General features: G+C 52.6%; 1 protein-coding gene and 1 long non-coding RNA gene across 2 annotated transcripts in view; both read left to right on the top strand.

The window, feature by feature from the left end:
* Nucleotides 1-21,898, top strand: part of COL4A2 (collagen type IV alpha 2 chain) — a 162,411-nt gene that overhangs the window by 24,848 nt on the left and 115,665 nt on the right. Inside the window, 1 exon segment of the mRNA XM_032496660.1 lies at nt 20,217-20,297. Coding sequence (XP_032352551.1) covers nt 20,217-20,297 — 81 coding nt within the window.
* Nucleotides 3,484-9,158, top strand: LOC116668631. The gene is made up of 2 exons (XR_004325861.1): nt 3,484-4,191; nt 4,681-9,158. It is a non-coding gene; the product is annotated as an uncharacterized LOC116668631 (long non-coding RNA).

The raw sequence follows: 21,898 nt of genomic DNA, 5'->3' as shown, positions 1-21,898 counted from the left end.
CCTGGAGTTCAAAATCAAAAACAAAACATCTTTTTGTTTTTTTGGACTCTCAGCTATTTCAAATTATTTTCTCCACTGCTCTGGGACATTGAGAATGAAAAGTTGACCATTTCCTCTTTTCCTGGAAAATATTCTAATGATGCTCTGTGATAATACGTCCGATTGTGTGTCTCAGGCATAACCAACCTTTCATGAACACACGGGGAATTATGACGGGGCTTCGCTTGCAAAGTGACTATAATGGTGCTATTCATGACAAGAGATGAATTCAGAGAAAATGCGGAGTGAATATCAAAATGAAGTGAAACAGGAGGTTTTCCGTAGACTCCTGAGAGCAGGATGCTTGGTGGAGGACACAGAGGAAGCTGGGCTGCGTGGAGCCGCCGCCGGTCGGGGTCCTGCAGCCAGCCTCCCAAGGGGCCTTTGATCTGCAGACAGCTGTGTTGTGGAGAAAGGGGGTGAGCACACAATTGGCCCCTCAACTGGGGAGAACGGGTCCCTTTATACGTGTGTCAAGTTTTGCTGGAGGAACACGGGAGGGGCCAGGCTCCATCATGTCTACAGACAGCTTGTTGGGAACTTCCTTCCCGAGGATGCTTGAACATCTTTTTTTTTTAACATTTTTTATTGATTTATAATCACTTTACAGTGTGTCAAATTCCAGTGTAGAGCACAATTTTTCAGTTATACATGAACATACATATATTCATTGTCACATTTTTTTCTCTGTGAGCTACCATAAGATCTTGTGTATATTTCCCTGTGCTATACAGTATAATCTTGTTTATCTATTCTACAATTCTGAAATTCCAGTCTATCCCTTCCCTCCCTCTGCCCCCTTGGCAACCACAAGTTTGTATTCTATGTCTATGAGTCTGTTTCTGTTTTGTATTTATGCTTTGTTTGTTTGTTTTTGGTTTTGTTTTCTTTTAGATTCCACATATGAGCAATCTCATATGGTATTTTTCTTTCTCTTTCTGGCTTACTTCACTTAGAATGACATTCTCCAGGGACATCCATGTTGCTGCAAATGGCATTATGTTGTCAGTTTTTATGGCTGAATAGTATTCCATTGTATAAATATACCAGCTCTTCTTTATCCAGTCATCTGTTGGTGAACATTTAGGCTGTTTCCATGTCTTGGCTATTGTGAATAGTGCTGCTATGAACATTGGGGTGCAGGTGTCTTTTTGAAGTAGGGTTCCTTCTGGATATATGCCCAGGAGCGGGATTCCTGGGTCATACGGTAGGTCTATTCCTAGCCTTTTGAGGAATCTCCATACTGTTTTCCACAGTGGCGGCACCAAACTGCATTCCCACCGGCAGTGTAGGAGGGTTCCCCTTTCTCCACAGCCTCTCCAGCATTTGTCATTTGTGGATTTTTGAATGATGGCCATTCTGACTGGTGTGAGGTGATACCTCACTGTAGTTTTGATTTGCATTTCTCTGATAATTAGTGATGTTGAGCATTTTTTCATGTGTCTGTTGGTCATTTGTATTTCTTCCGTGGAGAATTGCTTGTTTAGGTTTTCTGCTCATTTTTGGATTGGGTTGTTTGGTTGTTTCTTATTAAGTTGTATGAGCTGCTTGTATATTCTGGAGATCAAGCCTTTGTCGGTTTCATTTGTAAAAATTTTCTCCCATTCCGTAGGTTGTCATTTTGTTTTACTTATGGTTTCCTTTGCTGTGCAGAAGCTTGTAAGTTTCATTAGGTCCCATTTGTTTATTCTTGCTTTTATTTCTATTGCTTGTGTAGACTGTTCTAGGAGAACATTTTTGAGATGTATGTCAGAAAATGTTTTGCCTATATTTTCCCCTAGGAGGTTTATTGTATCTTGTCTTATGTTTAAGTCTTTGATCCATTTTGAGTTTATTTTTGTGTATGGTGTATTGAACATCTTATACACAGAGCCTCGACCCCAAGCACCGTCTTTCTGAGACATCAGCGTGTATCCGCGCCTGGCCGCCTGGAAGCCTCCCGAGGAGGCGGTGCATGTCCTGCTCCCTCTGAGCGCTGACGAGCAAGTGCTGCCCCCCGGGAGCCCCGGCCCTGCCCCCTGTGCTCCAGGGGCGCCCGCACCGGCCCGAGATGCTGCTCTGAGCCCTGGCGCTGGTCCGCAGGGACGTTTCACTGGGCCAGTGAGAAGAAGGGGGAAAGAATGAAAGAGAAGTTACACTTGTATCTGTGTATGACATACACTCCATGCTTAGAATGTTTTGCACATAAAAGACATATAACACACCCACTGCTTGTGCGTCCCTAGGTGTCTACTGCGAGGTGGCGCAGCCCTGTGTAATGACTCTGCCGTCTTCTGGAGGGGCCGTGGGCACTGGTGCTTCTAGAAACACCCAAGCAGATGCAAATAATCAGAAACCACAGGTCTAGTGGAAAAGGCGCTGTACTTTGCAATTTGGAATCATAAAAATGAGATTTAAGATAGTTACCCCAACAGAAAATACCCAGTGAGGGCCCACAGCTCACGGGCAGTGCAGCCCAGCACGCCTGGCAGGCCCGGACAGGGGTCCGGCCGCATCTGCCCTGCCAGGAGGGAGCGGGTACCAAGCCCAAGCGGAGAGGCCAGCGGGGGGCTTCCAGGCCGAGGAGCGGAAGTGGAGTTGGATGGTCAGAGGGGAAGCCCGCATAGGGCAGGTCGGGGGGGTACCTTGGAACTCTCTTGGCCTGGCCCTGAGTCAGAGCCTGTGCTTTTGAAGGCTTGGGCGTGGACATCCTGCATTTGGCCTCACCCCAGTGATCGTAAAACTCCCACTCTGTGTGCCTGACCACAGCGGCCCTCCATACCAGCACGGGTGCTTGTAAGAATTGGAAGCACTCGTGTTCTAGAAAGTTCCTGCGGTGTACTTTGCTGTGTGTGCTTCTGTCCCCAAGGCATTTTTCAGGACAGCTTAGGATAAAGCACACACTTTAACTGTTAAAAACACAGCACTGGCACTTGTTGCCCACTTAGTGCTCTGAAAGTAAACATCATGATACCAACAGCTCGAAGTTACCACACTTCTTGTTCTGCCGCTTCCCGAGGCCAGCGGCACGATTTCATAGTAGTCTGGAACCACGCGCGAAAACGTTCCAAATGGGCTGTCTACCCCTGCTGGGGCTGCTTACTGCCAGATTACGTCCTAAGCTGATTTTTAAGTCAGATTTTTTTACGTGAATACTTAGTGAATCAGCTGTATGTGCGTTTCATAATCTGTAAATATGTCATTAGTTGATTCTACAATTAGAGGAAAAGAATTTTCTGTAATGTCGGAGAGGAAAGAATGTTCAGTGAAGGCTGGACAGTCAGTCTGCAGGAGGAAACCCAGCTGAGACTCTAAGGAAGGCGCCGATTGGGATCTGCCACCACGAGCTGGTCAAGAGGGCAGAACTGAAGCGGAAGACAAGCGTGGGGGGGTGGGGGGGAGTGTGGGAGGTGGTGGGGGGAGAGAGAGAGAGTTAGAGAACGTATTCATAAGCGCACAGTAACTGACACAGGGTGCTAACATTCCAAACCTAAGAGGGGAGACATAGAAACGACGTGTGGGTTGGTAGAACATTCCCTGAAGAGGACTAAAGCCCGGCCTCGGAGCTCCTCCAAGAGCAGGGAGGGAACTGCCCGGCCAGCAGGAACAACAGGCCTCTGCTAAGAAGCCGAAAGTAGGGCCCAAGGGATCACCCGCCCAAACGGTGAGGGAGAAACACCGAGTAGGCGAGGAAACCCATGCACCTCTCCAGCCTGGCGCGGCGAGCTGCCTCCCTGAATCGCTAGCGTGGACTGTGCACGAGAAAGAAGGCCTTGAGGTCGCTGTCCCCGAAAGACAGGCCCCCCCAGGTTTGGCCCCCCCAGCCCCCAGCTCCTGGCTGCAGCTCTAGCTGGAAGATCGTGTCCTGTGTTGAATAAGAAGCTGGGTGGTTTTTTGTGTGTTTGGGGCTTGGTTTTGTTTTCTGAAATATCTGCAGGACGCTGTTTGGACGCGCGCAAGGCCCATAAAAGGAAGCAAATGGTGCTCTTGGATGCTCCCCCGTGACCCGAGGCTAGCAGCCGCGCGTCTGACCTGCCCGGAGGACTGCGGGCCGGTCCTTCCCTGAGACCGTGTGTGGGGGTGAAGGGGCCACTTACTTCAGATGTTTTTCCTGTCACTGCCTTGTAAGAACATAGCTGAAGCTCCAAGAAAAGTTCATTTCCTCGTTTTTAAGTGAGCCAGAGAATTGGGATTTATTTTTTTCCTACTTTTAGGCAGAAAAATCATTGTTTTTGGAAAAGAAAACCAAATCCAATCACTGAGACAGGATGCGGGAGGGGGGTGACATGTTATCACAACCACGAGCAGATGAGATTCCCAGATGCCAGGGAGAGTCCCCAGTGCCTGCACGTGCTCTGGGGTTCGGCACGTTGGTACTTAATCTGGGGGGAGTCACCTAGAATCTCTGTAGCACCCAGTTTCCTCGGGAGAAGTGGGGTTAGAGCAGGGGTTCTCCTACTGTTGACGCCTGGCTGGGCCCGTCTTAACCCTCAGCTACTTCCAAACCCCGGCCGTGGGCTGCTCGTCTACCCGCAGTCTTGATCGGCACTGCATCCCCCTCCTCTGTAAAACTAAGACTTAAAAAGAGGCAGTCAAAACTAGGTCTTCACTCAGAAAAGGCTGGAACCCCCCAGAATGAATTTTCTGGTCTGTCATCCCCAGTTCTGAAAATCTGATGTCTGAGCATGGCGCGCCTGGTGCCCGCACAGTCCTGGCACCGCATCAGGCAGCCAGGGGACCTGGTGGACGGAAACATCCCTGAAGGAGCCGGCGTGGGGATGCCCCGTGCTCCTCTGCTAGACACCCAAAGCAGTGATTGCCTGAAGCAGCTCAGAAGCGTTGCAGAACTTGAACAAGGACACCGGAAGCCAGATGAGCTAATAGCACATCAGATTTCTTTGCTTTGGTGGGAGCTCCCCTGACCCGGCACGGAACAGTAACACTGTTTACTCTGGTCGGACAGAGGGCCATCTTGGCTGTTCACGGTACCCTCAGCCAGGCCTGGGTCCTTGAGGGTGGGTGAAGGGGAGTGCAGGTGATACATGAGCCGGTGGGTTGAAGTCTGAGAACCCGAGGCCCAGTGCGCCAGTGCTCACCCGAAGAGGGAGCCCCACTGAAGGACACAGTCCCGTACGGCCACCAGCAGTTGTCCTGTCAGCTGACTTCTGGATCCAGCAAGTCGACCCTTTCTGAAGACTTTTCATTCTAAAAATGTAAAAGGAAGAGAAAGGACGAAGGGGGAGGACCCAAAGACGGGGACGGCAGTGACACGAGGAGAAGACGCGTCAGGTCTTCTCGAGAGACTTGGGCTTGGCTCCTCCCACCAGCCCTCCTCTTGGCACTGTATCTGACGCTGACCCGGGCAGCGTCTTCTGACGGGCGGCCCTCCTACCCCGGGGACCCACAGTCCAGTTCTGCGAGCCGATTCCAGAGAAAGCAGAGCACTCCTGTCATTCATGAAGAGATTCTGAGGTATGAAGAATTGTCAATGGACAAAGACTATTTAAAACATACCAAGGCCGTTCCGTCCTTGACTCTTCTGTGATCTCAAAGCAGAGTCCAGCTTCTGCCGCTCGTCTGGCTGGTAGACCCACACCCCTGGATGGTCCTCAGGGCTTCCTCCTGCTGTTTTCTGCTGAGTGACCTCAGGGGCCCCACTGGCTGGGACTTCAAAGGACTGCCTCCCTTCCTGAATCTATTAGAGTGTTTGTGGGTTGCAACCAAGGAGAGGAGAAGCACTGTCTATTAAGGGCAAAGACTTCAGCGAACCGGTGGCCTCAGGTCAGGCCTGACTGTTTATGGTGTGTCGCTCAGGGCGCTGCTCAGGGCGCTGCGGCTCCTGGCAGGAGTCTCCTCCCAAGGGTGGTGCTTTGGGTGAAAGGAAGCTCTGGACCATGATGAGGTCGGCAAAGAAGCACGACTGTCCCACGTCTCATGCGTTTGTCAGGGAAACAGTGGCCAGCATTGCCCTAGAGCTGGACTCCCACTTACCAGTGTGTCTAAGCCACCTCTTCACGGCGCGGCCGCAGTCAGACGCCACTCAGCCTTAGAATGTCTGCCCAGCGCCTCTGCACGCTCGCCCCGGAGCCCTGTCCTGTGCCGCCTCCCCCCTCTATCCGTAAGCCTGTCCCTCTGTACATCCATCAGGAGATCTGCCTGCTGGGAATCCCATGCCGAGGGGGTGGAGCGTGACTCCAAAGAACACCAGGTTGCTGGATGGGCAGTCCACGCAGGCGTTTAGAAAGGACTGGAAGCTTGCTTTGACTAGGACGGCAGGTTCATTCAAACAATGCAGAGAAGCAACGAAAAGTGGAGGTAAAATGGTTATTCGGTGAGAATTTTGCCCGTTTGAGCCCACGCGCCCCCTCACGCATAATCCCTCTATAGCAGGTGTTGTGTGGTTAAGTGTTCCTCGTTCAGGGCTGTAGGGAGCCCACCGACGGCAGGGGGCCTGCCTGTTCCCCTCCGGACCCTTGGGACTCAGCCCGTGTGACAGGCTGTGGGCTCTCAGAGGTGTTTCTGGAGGACGTCTGGGGGAGTGTCCGTCTGTGGCTGAAGATGGCATGACGCTTCACTGTCCGAGCAGCAGGGAGAATTTTAGGGTCGAGCCGCCAGATCCCGGGTCCAGGTGGCCAGACCCGCTGCTGAGTCAGGATGGCTATTTTTCTTCCCCGCCCGGAGGGGCTGGTACTTCCCAGTCTCTCCTTGTTTCCAGGTCCGTCTCGTTGCCCCAGAACCACGTTTCCTGGCTTTTGTTGTGCTGTGGCCCACACTGTTTTGAAAGGACAGGAGCATAATAAAAACGGATATGAAAGAAGGGCCAGCTGACATCACTGCGGATACTGGAGGAAGTCCACTCTTGGGGATGTTTACCATCGCAGCATGTTAGTTGTTTGTAATATGATAAGGGTACTTTTGATACGTGGTGGGGGCTACAGGCCTCGCTGCTCAGACAGTATTCATGAATTTTTATCTTAGGCTCAGAGTGCCGGAAACAGAATAGGAGGCCTTGGCTTGAGTCCCAGATGACCTTGACTCATGGGGTGACCTTGGGTACAACTTTCAGCCTAGTTGAGCTGCTTAAATTGTGCCTGTGCCAGCTATTCACTGAATTAAAAAAAATTCCATTATTAAAGATGAACTAGCACAGTGCATGTTCCCTCAGAAACTAACTCGGAGAAACTGATAGGACATAGAACGTAAAACTAAATATCTCGTTTCTGAGGTCTGGAGACCCAGCTTTCTGTGTGTGCTTTTAGAATGAAAATCTTCAAACATTCAGATGTCTCTGTAAACAACAGCCTCCCCAAGCAGTGAACATCTTGCCGCTTGCTGTGTCCCTGGATCTGAACTGCGTGTGGAGACGGGCTGGCATCTTCCCCGCAGCCCAAGCTCAAGAGCATGGCTGGCACCGCCTTCCTGACACATGCCAGACCTCATCCTGGCCTCTTCTCACTCCCTCCCGACAACAACCCCACGGGGTGGGGGTGCGAGACTCCCCCACGTGCCAGATGCGGTGCTGAGCTTGTCCCTCGGCTTCATCTCGTTCCCTCCGGACGATGGCCTCACGGGGTGGGGATGCAAGACTCCCCCCATTTTGCAGATGAGGGGGCTGAAGCACATATGGGTTAAGGCCACAGCACCTCCCTCCAGACCTGGCGCGGTCAACGGCACATCCATGGACCTACGTCGCCGTGGAGACGGCACACCCGCCAGCAGCCCAGGAAACAGAGTCACGGGGCTCTGAGGCCCAGAGGACCCCATTCCCTCGCAGACGCCCAGATTCAGGGTTAAATGGCTAACTTCGCTGTTTCATGCATCAGTGTGAGAGACTGATGGAACCGGCGCCTAGTCTTAAAAGTGTGTGCACGCCAATTCTGAATCAGCCCTCCCCGTGGAGGGCCGCTAGTCTGAACCAAGCCCGGGCAAATTTACCGTCTGGTGCCGCAGCCACCGTGTGCGTGGTCCCTGAGCGCAGCATAGAGCTCGAGAATAAGAAGCCCAGCAGCCCCCGGGAAGCAGAGAAGCGTGGGGTGAAAATCCCCTGTGGGAATATCCAAGCGGACAAATACCCAAGCGTGTTGTCCGCACACAAGTAACAGTGCCGCCTGCGCTGAGCTGGACGCGGAGACGGGGCTGCTCACCCCAGAAATGTGGTTCTGCTGTGACTTAGGAGAGATCTGATTCAAAGACCTTCTGCAAAGAGAAGCCCGCTCAGCTCACAGCAAAGGAATCCCAGCTGGTTGCTGATAGGCTAAGGCGTGTGTGGATTACCTCTGAAAGCTGCCAGGTGTGACGACCTGGGCTGGGTACCTATCGGAGAAAGAGTGAGGCAGAAACTCAGAAATCCGACCCCAGAAGCCGGCCAGCAGGCACGCAGAGTGTTTACTGCGGACTCTGCGCTGGCCCAGAGCCCTGCGCCTCTGACCCAGATGACCGTCCAGGTCGCAGAGATGAAGCCTCTCGGATGCAGACGTGAGCCTGCCCGGGCAGACGCCTGGTATTCCTCGCACGCCAGCACAAACCCACACCTGCCTTGCCTGGACCAGTCCTCCCCAGCCAGAACAGAAATCTTATTGTATTCTGAAAAAGCATGGCTCAGTCTCTTTTTTTCCCATTCTTCTTGGAATTTCCCCTCAAACTGAGCAAGGAGGGAGGGGTTTTGGACAGAGCTCTTAAACTGGGCATACTTCCCCGGAATAAAGAGCTTCGGGAGATGTATCCACTCCATCTCTTCAGAACAGTGTTAACTGTTCGGCCTCAGACACCAGCTCTCACAATGTGCACGCTTTTATTCGTTGCCAGAGACGACCGAGAACGGACATGCCGTATAAATAAATAAAATTTAGTGCAGGTAATGGGTGAGGTAATGCCTGCATTAAATGATGTTTTGGTAGCCTGTCTCCTCGCTGAAGAGGGCTAAACAGAATTGTTCATAAGTACCTGAGGGCATGTGTTCTAAATATAGCATCTGACACTACCGTGTGCGCTGGGGGACGGAATCCTCGTGTAATTACATTCGTGGCCCCTTAAAAGTGCGTGATGAGCTGTTCCCTCTTCTCTGAGACAGAGCTCCATCCCCAAGGCTGTGAAAAAATGACCGGGTGGCAATAGCCTTCGTCCAAAAACTAGTCTCTGAATGTGGCTGATTTTGTGACTGTGGGTCGGGTGAGAACAGTGACACTTGGATGAATGGCGAGAAAGAGAACCTTGCGGTCTTGTCTGTTCTGTTGCCTGCGTTTTCTCTAAGTCACACCTGCGGGCGGGCAGGAGGCTGATCAACAGGAGAATGATGTCACTCTCCAGTGGAGCCGCGTCTGCGCGTGCAGGTCATGCGCAGCGAGTTCCGTGCCTCCGGGTGACAGAGTAGCTGGAAGCGACTCGGAAGCACAGGGAACACAGCGAGCTGCCAAAGAATTCAGCCCCGCCCAAGGCGCGGGAGTGCCTCCTTTCCCTCGACCCAGGTCCCACCTGTCCCTGGATGGGCCCCGAGCCTGGCTCTTCCCAGGCGGTGGCCACGGGGCCCCTGTTCCCTCTGCTGAGCAGTCTCGCCCCTCTTTCCATCCCCTTCCATCCAACCACCACCTTCCCTGCTCTTGAAGATGAAGCCCTGCGTTTGCTGTGCTGTTTCCTGGTGGGAACTTCACGTGTCTCTCCAACCATGCTCTTCCTTTCACTGGGGTTATGACTAATTTTATCAGTGCCCTGCACGGGTCTGCCTCTAACACTGTCTTCCCTGTGCGCCCTGTCAGTTTGGTGTGTCCTTTTGCAGAACATGAGGCTTTTTCAGACATCATCACATGTTAAATTGTCGCAAAAACGCCAGTACTTAAGAAGAGGGAGCAGGGCCAAGATCTAAAATCAATGCAAGTGTGACTTCCTTTCTCCCGGGGGCGAGTGGCTGGTGTGCTTGCGTGGCTGCGTGAGTGGGTCTCAGCTGCACGGACGGGAAGATGACAGTGGCAGGGGAGCGTTCCGGGCCGAAGGCACAGCTTGTACAGAGGCATGTTCTTTGGGGAAGAGGGAGGCCTGGAGGTGTTAATGCTCGTGCGTTCAAAACCCTTAACATCCACCATTGGGTGAAAATGTTTTGTTAAGCACTCGGTTGGGGTTGAAAGTAGAGGGAACCGTGGATAGGAAGGAACAGAACTCATGTTGGCAGGTCTCGGGAGAAGCAACGTATGCTGGTCAAGGGAAGCAGTGCGGGTGTAGGGGCCAGAGGACGTAACAACACACACTGTGTTACATCTTGTGAACAAAGCATGATGTGGGCTCCAGACCAAAGGGCTAACCCCCAAAGGACATAAGGACCCACCTAGCCTGCTGCTATGGGCTGAGTGTGTCCCCCAAAAATTCATGTTGAAATTCTAGCCCCCAAGGTGATGGTATTAGGAGGTGGGGCCTTTGGGAGGTGATGAGGTCGTGAGAGTGGAGCCCCTGTGATGGAGATTAGTGCCCCTGTAATAGACACCCACAGAGCTCCCCGGCCCCTCACTGCTACTGAGGACCTACAGAGAAGACGCTGTGGGTAAAGCAGGAAGCAGGCCCTGAGCAGACGCTGAATCTGCCAGAGCTCTGACCCTGGACTTGCAGCCTCCAGAACTGTCAGCCACAAATTCCTGCTGCCTGTCAGCCACCCGGTCCGTGGTGTTTTGTTGTAGCAGCCTGAATGGGCTGAGACGCTGGGCATGAGTGACTAATAAAAGCATGAATGGTGACAGTCTATATTAAGGATGGGGAGGCTGAGGGGACAGAGGGAGGGTGACTTCCAGAAATCGATATATTGACAGACCCACCGAAGCTGCCCACGACTAGCAGTCAGACGATTTCAAATACGAGCAGCGGGTGTCTGATCTCCTTCCCCCTGGGCTGTGTGTGTGTGTGTGCGTGCACATGTGTGTGTGCATGTGCGCATGGGTGGCTGCGTGCATACTGGCTTTCAAATTCAACACACTTGTGGCAGCTTCACAGAGGCCTCAGGAAGGGGGCTTTATCGATGGGTGACCAGACGCCGAGGCACACCCTGCATGCCTTGGTCACTGGTCAGACCACAGCGCCCTGGCCATCACAACTACAGTGCTGGTGGCAGAGAGGGGCAGTTAAAGGAAGCCAGGAGTGGGACTGGTCATGAGGGGCTTCCCTGGGCTCCTGAAGGCGCCATCTCAAATACTGGACAAGACACAGAACTGGCTCCATGTGAGACTTTGAAACCATTTCATTCATAAGGCAGCATCGAGGGAACTGCAGACAGGAAGGGGCTCAAGATCAACTTTTGGAATCAAGGGAAGAAGCCCTGAATCAACACAGAATTCAGCCGAAGATCCACAAACAAATCTAAATTCAAGGACAGCAGAGCAGACATCTGGAGGGGCTGAGGCTGCCTGCCCTGGGTATTACGAGAGGCAGCAGGAATCGTGGGGGCGGCAAGCAGATTCCAGACAGCGGACAGGAATCAGAAGTGAAAGGAGGCCAGAACACACCAGGCGGCCGGGAGAAACACCTTGAAGTGGAGGCACTCCGTTCTTCGCACGGGGCATCCTTTGTGCCTCAAGATGTAATTACCTGCCTCTCCAGGGTCCTCCCCAGCTCTGTACCTACTCATACGGCTGCCGGGCGAGCTTACTGCCCAGCTGACCCAACCCATGTAGTCTGCCGTCCCTGACAGCCGCACGCCTGTGTCCCTGAGTCTTCACAGTCTGTGGCTCAAGTTTCTGGACAAGATGAGGTGACCCCAGGTCTCCACCGGTTCCTAGTGAAGGAACAGCCGTTAGACCTAGACTTGTCTCTGGGGAAGGCCCATGGCTTCGCGGGAAAGACACGGTGAAGGAGGCGGGAGGGAGGCTCCTGGATGGAGCGCGTGTCACCTGTGCTCAGAGGGGCTTGTGATCAAGCGTCAGCACCTGTCCCGCCTCCCACCTGTGCTGGAGCATCCAGGAGGCCTCTCTGCCTCAGACACACTGGGGTTCTGCTTTCTGCCTCCAGAGACAGGTAGGGAGAGGCCAGTGAGGAAGCGCCCCTGGCAGAGGGTGTGGCAGGAGACACCGCGCCCCTTCCCTAATGCAGCCAGGTCGGCCCACCCGCCTTCACCACAGGCCAGGCCCACCCACACTCTGAGATCATTCTAGGCCTGGGAGAGGTATTTCTAAGGAAGCTTTGGCTCATACAACCTTGGCTGGGTTTCAGCTCTCATTCCTGCGTCTGGGGCTCCCGGCCAGCGAGCCAGGCCTGCGCCTCGTCCTCAGGACTCTTAGATGTGGACATCCCGGAGGCTCCAGGATGTGCGTCCCTGAATCCCCACTGCAGGCCTGGGAGGGGTCACTGTTGCCCTCAGTTTGTGCAGAGGGCAGTGTGGTTCAGAGGGGTTAGGTCAGTCCTCCGCCCACTCTGCCCTTGGCTATCTTCTGATGCTCCTGGTCCCCACATGCCTACTTTCCAGCTTCATACACACCAGGCAGCCCAGCCAGGTGCATGCTCACCCTGGAGCGCGGCCGCTCCAGCGCAGGCTGTCCTCGGCCTGCCTCAACGCCATGAGCGTGAGCGGTAGCCCCTGGGCAGGGTGGCCTGGCTTCAGCCTGCCAGCAGCCCTGCCCATCTTGTCCTACTCCTGAGATGCTGGGGGGCTTTGTTAGCCCTGCTTGTCCCCATCCAAGCCCCAGCATTGAAGCACAGCTGCCTCTGTTGTCCTGTCCATTGCAAGTTCAGCCTTTGAGCTGCCCGAGAAGAAAGAGGAGATGGAGAGGTTGGCGAGTTGTTGCCCATAAAAACAGTGTAAGCCTGCAAGGAGGAGGCGAGAAGCACATGCTTGTTACTGATGACTCCAGGGAGGCACGGAATGTGACGCCCCCCCCCCCATCTGCTGGGAGGAGCTGCGCCGCCCCTCAGGGACTCCTCACCTGGCGAGAGTGAGTGACCTCCTGTAGGACGTGAGGACTGCATCCTAAAGGGCCTGTGGCTCGTCCCCTCCCCTTGGACTCCCCTCATCCTGCCTGGTTCCCTGTCCTCGACACAGCCCCCTCCCCACCTCCGTCCCCAGACTCCCCGCCCCGGGAGGCCAGGTCCCGCCGTGCTAGCTGGTCCTCAGTGGAAATCAGCTTTTGTCCGTCAGTTATTCCACTGCCTCTAGCTGATGACAATTTCGGGACCATTCTAGAGTGAACAAATTTATTTTGGGTGCCCTTGAAATGTTAAACAAAGGAAACTGAGTTGGCTGGGTTTCCCGCGCAGTGTACTGGGGACAAGGGTTCTGTTCCGCGTGGGGTGGCCGTGATCTGCACTTCCTCTGCCGTATGCCCTGTCTTGCTAATACTATGTTGGAATTATTTCCTTAATTTCTAAAGCTGCATGTGCGGAAATGGCTTATATTTCCTGTTTTGATAAACTAGTAGAACTTTACTGGGAACCTTGTTCCCAAGTTGGCTTTCTCTTTGTTGGCCTCTTTTTGGATTAAAAGGGTAATTTTAGAAAATCCAGCTTGACTGGACTTGTGACAGACTTGTATAAATTTTTTTACCTAAAATATGAAAGATGATTACTTTTTTACAAAAGGGAACATTTGCCTTCTATGTGAGTTAGAATGGTTATTCCACAGCCCTCCATACAGGGAGCTTGGGCTGGATGCTGGGGGCAAGCCAACGGCAAAATATCGGTAAATTCCCTCCAGATTCACTCTTTTTGGCTGGAGGTATGTTGGCTTAAAAAGGCTTTCTTGGACAAGAAGTTTCTTGGAACATGTGGAGGACAAACTATTCTTTGTTTTGGGGACAAATGAGTTTTGTTCTTGTACCCTCACATAAATTTGAGTAATGCTCATTTCTCATGTGCAAGTGGAGAACAGTGCTGAGCGTTTTTTTCTTTCATCTCTATACATTGTAGCAACTTCCAAGAGACCCGCGTCCGCTGAAAGCCGGGGACACATCTGTGGATTTGCTCTCTTATGGACATGAATGGTTCACACTGGTAGTTAAAAAATAGCTAGTCTTCAAGAGGCTAAATCTTTTGTGTCTTTTCCTTTTCTGGCATTCAAGTTGTTGTTTAAGCCTATTTTTAAATGCCCTGAGTATCTGCCATTGGGAGAAGTGGCGCTGAGCAGTCTGGTCTACGTGTTGAGCTGGGGCTGCTCGCCCGCACAGGAGGACCCACTTTTCACTCCAGAGAGGAAATGCTTTGCCTCTCTGCCTGATGGTGCGTGATCCCTGAGGAAGCATATGATACTAGCTTCTCCTGATGCCAGCAGATTGCTCAAAGAGGAGGCAGGGCGGCAACAAGTGGGACTGGGTGTTCTCTTAATCCTGCAGCTGCTACTGGTGATCTCCATCCGACTCTTCACTGAATTCCATTTACAAATAGCAAAACAGACTGCTGGCGGCCAGAGGGCCAGTGGCTCAAGGCAAGAAATTCTCTACTTGAACCTGCTGGATGCCTGGTTCAGGAAGCTAGCACCTGGCTTTGCTTAGAACATCCCCTGGCTTCTGCTCTCCCAGAGATGAAAGACTCACCAGGGACTCTAGACCACGCATCTGGCGTGATTTGGATGTCTCTAGGATGAACTGAAGCCCGTGCAAATAGATGTGTTTTTAAATCATTCTGAGTGTCCTGATGCCAAGATGCAGACAAGGCTCCAAAGAAGAGAATTCCCATATAAGAAACTAACCGAGAAATCTGGCGTTCAGAGCTCTGCACGTTGCCCCTGGAAACCGTGTCTATTGCATTCCATTTGAATGGACTACGACCCAGAGTTTCTAGAAAATGTATCCTATGCCTTTACATTGCCAGTTGGCCCTTAAGCGATCCAAGTCATTTCCAATTCCTAGAATTTCTAATTAGCACAGCAATGCTGGCTACCAATCAAGACGGGATAAAATTCAGCAGGGAAAAAAAAAGAGTCTTAAAATGATGTTTTGAATAAGGAAAAGAGAACTAAAAATAATGTTTGGTACTGTGATTGCTTAGAAGCTCGACACTGAGTCCTGGGTGCTCAGAGCACCCTAAACCCGCCCCCAAGTGGCGGGGGCCACAGGCCAAGGGCGGGCGCTTATCTAGAAGGGCCGCTTGCTGACCCTGCAGGAGGCAGTACCTTCTACCCCTCTAAGGAGATGCCCCAGTGGTTTGCAGTTGTCTCATTGTCCCTAAGCAAAGCCTCCTTCACAGCCAGCCCCGCAGTCTAGTGCAGGGCTCCAGGCTTCGTGTGCTTACCTGGAAATCCTGTTAGACAGTGGGTTCTGACCCAGTAACCTGGAGAAGGGGGGTCTGTTCTCCTAACCAGTGCCCAGGCCACACAACAGCTGGGAGCAGGGAGGCTCTAGACAAAGCAGCGGCATTTTAAGCGCACATCCATCACCTCTGACGCTGTGTCTGAGCCCTGCCTCCGGTCAGCCCCGTCCTCTCCTCGCCCCTCCTGCCCCATTCCATGTGCAACTCTATTTCTAGGTAAATCTCCCTCAGACTCTTTGCTCTCTGTCTTCACCAGCTCCCTCCCTCTCTCCTTCTTTCCCACGTGGGTTTTGTTCCTGTTAATTCTTGCGAGGATTATTCACCCTCCATCTCTTCCAGGTGCAGCTGAGAGACGTCCCTGCTCTACTGAGCATCTCACATTTAAGCTGCTCCTCTCTTACTTCCCAAAACTTACATTCACATCGATTTCTCAAAACTCTTCCTGTGGAAATGACATTCCACAGCACTTTTTGAGATGTCAAGAGCTTACAGTGATGACAAAATTCATGTCCCTTTCCTGTGTCTGCAGTGCCTCTCCCAACTGCCTAAATTCCCCTGCCTTCTCTGGGAGAAGCAGATGAGGCCAGTGGGGCTGGTCTCTAGGCCGGCAGAGGACAAGGTCCTACCAGGAGGGGAGCTCCCGCAGGTCCTCAGCGATGTTCATTCATCTGCGGAAGGAAGCAGAAATTAACCCCCTTGCCAGCCCCTTCCACAGTCTGGAAGATAGATCCACAGTTTGAAATGATCGCATACCTTGGTAGCAACTGAGATGGTTCTCAGTTGAGGAAGAAGTAGGACTGAGGGTGCCCAGCCGGCAGACGGCCTGTCCTGGACTGTAAACTGGTGATCGATTGAAATTGAGTCCTGAGCTGGAAGCAACATGGGGGCATCCTGAGGGGCAGGAGAAGAATGGGTTCAGATTCACTCCAATCCAGGATGCGCCGAATCCCTGGCGATAATGATCCATGGCCTTGCTTTCCTGGGCCTGTGGGCTGGTGGTTCTCTGTCTGTCCCCTCGGCTGGAGCAAGGGGCCAGCCCTCGTGGGTGGGCGTGTCGGAGTAACGGGACACAGTGTAGCCCAGGAAAAGGGCTCAGTGAGTCCTCTTTGTTACCGGCTGCTGATTTAATTGTAGGGCCTTCTTTCCTACTCACTCTCGTCCACCCTCTTTTTATGGTACCTGCCATAATTTAAGTTTTGTAGGTTTCATTGTTTGTTTACTTAATTTTCTTGTCTACTTGTTTATGTGATTTTTCCCTACTTTAAACCCATGGCCAGCACAGTGAATCGCTTTGAGTAAACACTGGGTAAAGAATGAATGAATGAATGAATGAATGAATTTGCAAAGTGGAAAGGTGGATAAATTATCTTCAAGACCCCTTCCAGCTGTCACATTGGTTTGGAATTGGGGAAGCTGGGGGTCCCCTCGCTGATGCAGGTGAACACCCTGGGCTGGGGAGCATGGTGCAGGCCCCTCCGGGTCCCAGAGCCCAGGTGGGAGCCGTTTCTGTGTGACTCTGAGGCAGTAAGAACTTGTGCACGTTGGATTCGAGGGTCCCCGGGGTGGGAGTCCTTAGCGTTGTCTGGGCTCTTCAGCGTCATTGGTTCCTTCAGGCCATGAGCCCTTCGCTGCCCTGGGATGAAGGACATGCAGCCCAGGCAAGCGTCTGGCCAGCTCAGGTGAACAGATGCAGCTGGCCCATGCTAGTGGGTCTCCAGGGGCCGCCTGGCCCTGGGAATGGCACGTCCTCCTGAGAGGCTTGACGGCGGCCTCGACCTGCCTCGGGGGGAGCTGGGAAGAGTGCTCTGCACCATGTGGCAGATGGGAATTCAGGCTTGAAGTGAAAAACAAACGGAGGATTGAACTGATGCTTCTGGGAGAGCCCTGGACCTTAGGGATGAGCGCACGCCTCCCAGAGACTCTGAAGTTGGATATCTGGACCAGAACCAGGCGGTCATCTTCGAGGGAGGTGGGCAGGCGCCCAAGGTGGGTGTGAGTGGGAGGAAGCCCGTTACCGTTATTAAGGCATCAGCAAGGGGACTGTTTCTATCTTTGAGTCGTGTCCAGCAGTAAAATCAGGGGCAGCCTCAAGGGCTGGGATGGGGCAGTGGCTGGTTGGCGGGTGGGGTGGGTCGGGAACCGACACAGGACCCGACGTAGCACTTCACGCACTCCTCGCCCGAGGTCCTCCAGAGGGCATTCGTATCTTGAGATTGTTCCAGAGCCCAGGTCCCGTCCGGGGAATGCCAAGGCTCAGACTGAGACTTGAGACAGTCTGGAGCACGTGCCCTGCCCTAGTGAAGTGAATACTTCTGTTGGTCCTGGAGATCCAGCATTCCAGGAGGTGGTACCTAGGGCTCTTGTCAATGCTGGAATTCCTAAGAGTCCCTCTGCAGGATATGTAAGATGCTGATGGGAAAAAACACACACAGACACACACAGAGGTCTGGAATTCCCGTGACAGAAACTGGCTTGTAAGGCAGGAGGCTGCCTCTCAGTGGTGTCTCCCTCTCCCCACGAAAGGGGTATCTGAGCCACTGGCACAGCGTTGAAAGGCGTTGAGGCCAGGAGTTATCAGACCTATGTGTCCTAATTACAAAGGCAGAAAAGCACTATTGAGTTTTGAGCAGGTTATGAAGAACTCATTTCTGTGACTATATCCAGTGTGTATCCTAAACCTGGAAGAGAAAGTCTGTAAGATCCATTTGAAACCATTAAAATCACTTCAGCCATTGATTTATATACAGGGATTTGGCAAGTGGCTTTAAAATCAAAATTTCAAATAGCATGTAAAACACCAGATGGGGAATGTGAGTTTGTGCTTCACCCTGGAGCCCCAGGAGTCCCCCTAACTCTTCCCAAACAACTGGCAAGTAAATTCTGGTGTGAACCAGGGACCTACTGAGGCCACGGTCCCACGCTGTACAAGATGCAGGTGCGCCAGCCAGCCTGGCTTCTCGTTCTGGTTCTCAGGGGCATCGGTAAAGCCATTGGCTTGGCACCAAGTGGGATGTGTAAAAACCAGATACTCAGAATCGTGGGATTTGAAAATGAGCCCCACTGTAGTAGAACACAGACACCATAAAAACATGAGCAAATGCCTAGAATCGTATTTTGAGGGCGTGAAAGGATTTTGCATGTGTTGACTTTAACGTTACGGAGCTCAGGCTGTCTCCTTGCCTCACTCAGGACAGAAAGTTAACCCAGAGAGTCCAAGGCTTTAGAGTGTCGGTTTTGTTAAAGGGTTTGAGTTATTTTTTTAATTCTTCAAAGTAGTGACTGATGCATCCAATATGAGAATAGGTGAAGAATTATAATAAGAATAGGAAGAAACGTGAAACTCCCAAGGGAGACCTCTCTGCAGAAAGCAGCAAGGGAGAGGAGCCCTCTCTGCGGAAAGGACACTGAGCAGCGCACGGGGTCCAAGGTACGCACTGGCCAGGGGGTCTGGAGTCCGCGTTTACTTGTGCGCCCCCCACGGCTGACCGTCCAGGAAGCCTGGGTTAGCAGGAGCTGCAGAGGTGGCCGGGCAGTGCCGTCTGCATCTCCTCGTGAACGTTCTGAGCTGTGCTGGGAACAGGGAAGATTCTGGAAGATGTGTTAGTGTGCGTGCACGCGCACACACACACACACACATAAAACCTGACAGAGAAGCTTCAGAGGGAGTCCCCAAGTGACCATCCTGTTCAGGGGTTGAGACTTAACTCAGAAGAGAATGGAGTCGCTGTGGTGTGAAGCCATCCTCCTTGAAGCTGGGATGGGGGTGCTGCTTGCGCAGTGAGGTTTGACTTGGTGCTCACCAGAGCTAACCGCGCGCAGGGCCGCTGCAGTTTAAGTGCCACTGGACGGGCTCCGTGGGGGCTCCCGTCTGGCCAAGGGGGGGGGGCCAGACGAAGGTTCCCTGCTGAGCAGCTGTGCTTACTCACCTGTCAGGCGGGTGAGCGGGTGGGCAGGGCCAACCCTTGGCTGGTCAGAGACAGGAGAGAAGAGGGCCAGCAGATGCTCAGAACACTTCATGCTGTGGACACAGTCTGAAAGGAAGAGCTCGGTCCAATCTCCAAGTCCATCTTTTGCCCGAAATCCTGAGACCAAGGGCAAGAGATGCTTTTTCCCTTTGTTGGAGCTGTCCAGCCAGAGACCCCCCAAGTCACCCACTGAACTCACCAGAGGGTTCCATCTCAAGGTCTGACGAAAAATTCGACTGAATAAATACTTAGGAAGCCTCTTCCCCGACCCCCGCCTTCACCCCAAATGCGCGTGTCTCAGGGAAGGGCAGGGTGGGGGCGTCTCCGTGGAGGGCCAAGGCTTGTCACCCTATCACGTGTGTTTGAAAGCTCCGCCCCCGCTTTGGAACCCCTCTCCTGGAACGCAGGGGGCTCTGTGCAGTGGGATGGGGCCTGGAGTTTCCCTGCGCGTTCACCTTAACCCGGTCCTGCCCCCTTGGACTCCTCCTCCCCGAGTCCCTCCCCCACCTCTCCAGGCAGAATGAAGGGCTGCTTCCTGTGTGCCCGGAGTTCCTCGCTTAGCACCGTGTCCTCATGGCTCACTGCACCGGGATCCCTGGGCCCCGGGAATGTGCCCCTTGACTTGCGAACCCCAGGACCCAGCTTGGCATCTGGCACTTAGCAGGCACTGAGAAAAGGCTTATTGACCATAGAATTGTGGCACCAAGAGCGACCCTGATGTGAACTGTGGGCTTTGGGTGACGATGTGCCAGTGGAGGTCCGTCCGTGGTAACAGACGTCTCACTCTGGTGGGAGACGTTGATAGTTGGGGTGGTTGGGGGGAAGCTGTGCATGAAATCTCTGTACTGTTTGCTGTGGACCTAAAACTGCTCTAAAAGTTAAATTCTAATTTTTAAAGACATTGAATGCCTTGAATGAATGGTTGTTAAAATTGCAAGGACTCTCACCAAGTGGCATTACGACTCGCACTGGCGTTGCAGCGTTTTGGGTGACGTCTTCTTTGCTTTGTGTCCCACTTTGCAGGGCGTGAAGAAGCTCGACGTGCCCTGCGGAGGGAGGGACTGCAGCGGGGGCTGCCAGTGCTACCCCGAGAAAGGAGGACGGGTAAGTCGTGACACTGCGGTTAATGTCACCTTCCTCACACACCGTGAGAAACAGTGCCATATATTGACTAAGTCAGTTGCATCCTTTCCTAAGAAATGCAATACAGATGTGTGCTATTCCACGAAGTGAACAATCAAATGACGCAGAATTGGGTCAATTTATACCACTTTCTTCATAAATTGAGACCAATGTTAACTTTCTCAAGCATCTTTTCTCTTGTTCGTTGCTATAAATACATGTGTGTGCATAAATGTATATATAAAGCAGCTATGTTTTATATTTATGGCATACGTATAAATATATACTTTGTAAAAATATTGCGTAAAGAAGATATGGTCGCATTTACACAGCAGTATCTGTTTCAACTAGAGGGCCCTGACACCGGACTGCTGAGAATCGCTCTGGCTTTTAAAATTATCCCCCTCATTCCCTGGGCGCCCCTTTATGTAAAGCCCACCTCACAGGTAAGTAAGAGAAAAACGGCGCCTCCGAATTATCGCCGTAACACCTGGAAGCATTTGAAGTATGGCCCTGATACTGAGCTTGATGTGTTCAATCAAAGTGACCTCTCATTCTGTTGCCTTCAAAGCTGATGTCTGAGTCTCGGCATTGCTGATTTTTGAAAGGTTTTGTTTCTGTTTGTACGTTTGAGCCCATTTTGGTGTGCGGCTGCATGGGGAGCATCTCATTTTATGACACAAAGTCTTTGAGTCGTTACGCTGTGGAACCACGCGTTTCCCTCCAGGATCCGTGCTCATCCGGCACCAGGTGGTGAGAGGCCGCCAGGATTTTCACTTGCGTTGCCCTGCCCTTGTTGGAATCAGAAATTAGAGCCGTCCTCAGGTGTTCCAAATGAGCTTCACCAACCTGAATCCTGAAGGCACTTATTAAAGAAGCCGCACGCCATTTCCACCCGCTGGCGGGCAGAGGCGTGGGGCTGGAGCTCGGCCTCCGGGGCGGGGTGTTGTACCCTTCAGCCCCCCATAGCTGAGTCCCCGCCAAAAGCCCAGTGGGTGAAAGGTGCGAGAGGCGGCCCCTTTGTAAGTGTGGTGTCTTACCCACTCACGGGCAACTGGTCATGTTTCGGTGGCAAACATCACATTTGGGGAGTGATTTCTGCCATGAGATCAAAGCTTCCGTCTCCATGTGCTGTTCATCGTGACAGTTTTTGTTGTTGCTTCAGGAAGGGTTCCTCTGCCTGGAGCGGAGACTTCATGCTTAAAGAATTGCTCATTGGAGCTGGTTTATCAGCATTTAACAAGGAGAAGCATTTTTTAAGCCTATGGAAGCCATTCCATAAGATTTTAAACCCCCCTGGGGCCCTGGCTATGGATTTTCGCAGCCACGTTTCTGGAGCAGGGGTGGCGTGCAGACTGGGGAGCTCTCCCCTCCGCCCCGCTTGCTGGCTCAGCCCCCCGCGGGGACGGGGAAGACAGGCCAGCGACGGACAGATACCTGTGAGACCCACTGGGTCAGGGGGGCCTGGCTCCCGACGGACCCCGTGCTCTCCCTGGGATCCGCCGAGCAGAGCCCAGACAGGCTGAGTAGAAGGGTGCCAGGTCGATTCTTTGTCACTTTTTATGATTACTGAACATGGAATC

This window comes from Camelus ferus, chromosome 14 (genome assembly GCF_009834535.1).
Source record: "Camelus ferus isolate YT-003-E chromosome 14, BCGSAC_Cfer_1.0, whole genome shotgun sequence".
Classification (NCBI taxonomy): Eukaryota; Metazoa; Chordata; class Mammalia; order Artiodactyla; family Camelidae; genus Camelus; species Camelus ferus.
Note: the sequence above shows the minus strand (reverse complement) of the source record. Positions and strands in the feature narration are given on the sequence as shown.